We start from the raw sequence: 1,386 nt of genomic DNA on the forward strand, positions 1-1,386 counted from the left end.
GGGACACCAGAAAATACGCGTAGATTAACTTGTTATAAGTTATAACTCATGCAGTGCCTTTTTGAAGTTAAAGTCTAATTAAGAGAGGTGTTAATACTTAATAACTTTAAAAGTGGATAAACAGAGGAAGCAAGCATAGCGAAATTAATCTCAAGTGAAGAATATATATACAAGTTAAGTACAATCAGGTAACATATATAATACCTGATTAAATTGTATTATATATAATCAGGTAACATGGTTTGATGCCATATATTAAAATAATAACCCTATAGATAATTCTCTCTATGAATTGGGCTATAGTCTATAGATCACACTGCAATAATTTTGTTGAGAAAAAGTGGTGGGACATTCAAAATGAGAAGCCCCATGCACTTATATGTGATCTTGGATCAGAAATGAGAATCAGAGAGCAGAAGAAGGAGAACAAGAGAATTTTGGTCCCAAGCACTAAAAAACTGAGTGATTTTGGCATCAAGCCAATGAGAGAGGTCAAAGTATACTGTTCACATATCAGCTTTACAGGATGCCAATGGCACTACTAGCCATTTATCGCAGCCACACTGATTGACATATAAAATCAATCATATTCATTAATCATTACCCAGAAAAGAACAAATAAATGCTTAAAGCATAATATCCCACTCAATTTTGGTGCAATTCGTGCAATGCATCATTACATTGTGGTGTATGGAGACTTTCAGGTCCTTTTACCTCAAAGTTATCCCTTTGGTCTTTTCTTAATCCAACTTCAACTTTCCTTTTACTTTATATTATTTTGCTTTCATTTGTGGGGGCTCAAGTACAACTCTGCATGCAAACTCATCATAGCTGAATCAATCTATCCTCCTCATTCGGCGCCCCTGTATCGATCCAAAAGTTCATTTGAAGTAAAAATCATACGAATTTTTGGACATTTTCACATTAATAGCAAATTTTCAGGTGTGATTATCCCAAGATCTTACAGTAACTACAAACGTTACTCTCATGCATTGGAACTTTGTAAATCAGAGGACTACTTGTGGGTGGAGAGTTAACCATGAATAATGAATGAATAAAAGTGTCCCTAAAGAAAAGAAATGATAGGTATCAAATTAATGATAAGTTGATAACTGATAATATAAGAAGTGAGTTAATGAGTCGAAGGCGATAGGAGGATGATTATGCACGTCATTATCCAGAGTTACAGAATGATTGACACCGACGAACTACTCTGTCTCTATCATATTTTGGGAATATGGGCAACTAAATTCATCCACTGCTAGCAAAAGCTATAGCGTAAAATGATTCTATATTCCAATATCAGTCATGCATGTCCAAATAATTTTTGTCCAGAACATAAATTTTGATTAGTCTATATAATAAGAAAAGGGACTGAGATGAAGA

General features: G+C 34.1%; 1 protein-coding gene across 1 annotated transcript in view; it reads right to left on the minus strand.

Annotated features, from left to right (window-relative positions):
* Positions 1-506: 506 nt before the first annotated feature.
* The window catches only part of LOC107482149 (uncharacterized), a 1,318-nt gene continuing 438 nt past the window's right edge, over positions 507-1,386 (minus strand). Inside the window, exons 2-3 of the mRNA XM_016102551.1 lie at positions 979-1,066; positions 507-563 (exon numbers count right to left, since the gene is read on the minus strand). Of these exons, the coding sequence (XP_015958037.1) occupies positions 507-563; positions 979-1,066 (145 nt within the window). The remainder of the gene's footprint in view (positions 564-978; positions 1,067-1,386) is intronic.

This window comes from Arachis duranensis, chromosome 3, assembly GCF_000817695.3.
Source record: "Arachis duranensis cultivar V14167 chromosome 3, aradu.V14167.gnm2.J7QH, whole genome shotgun sequence".
NCBI lineage: Eukaryota > Viridiplantae > Streptophyta > Magnoliopsida > Fabales > Fabaceae > Arachis > Arachis duranensis.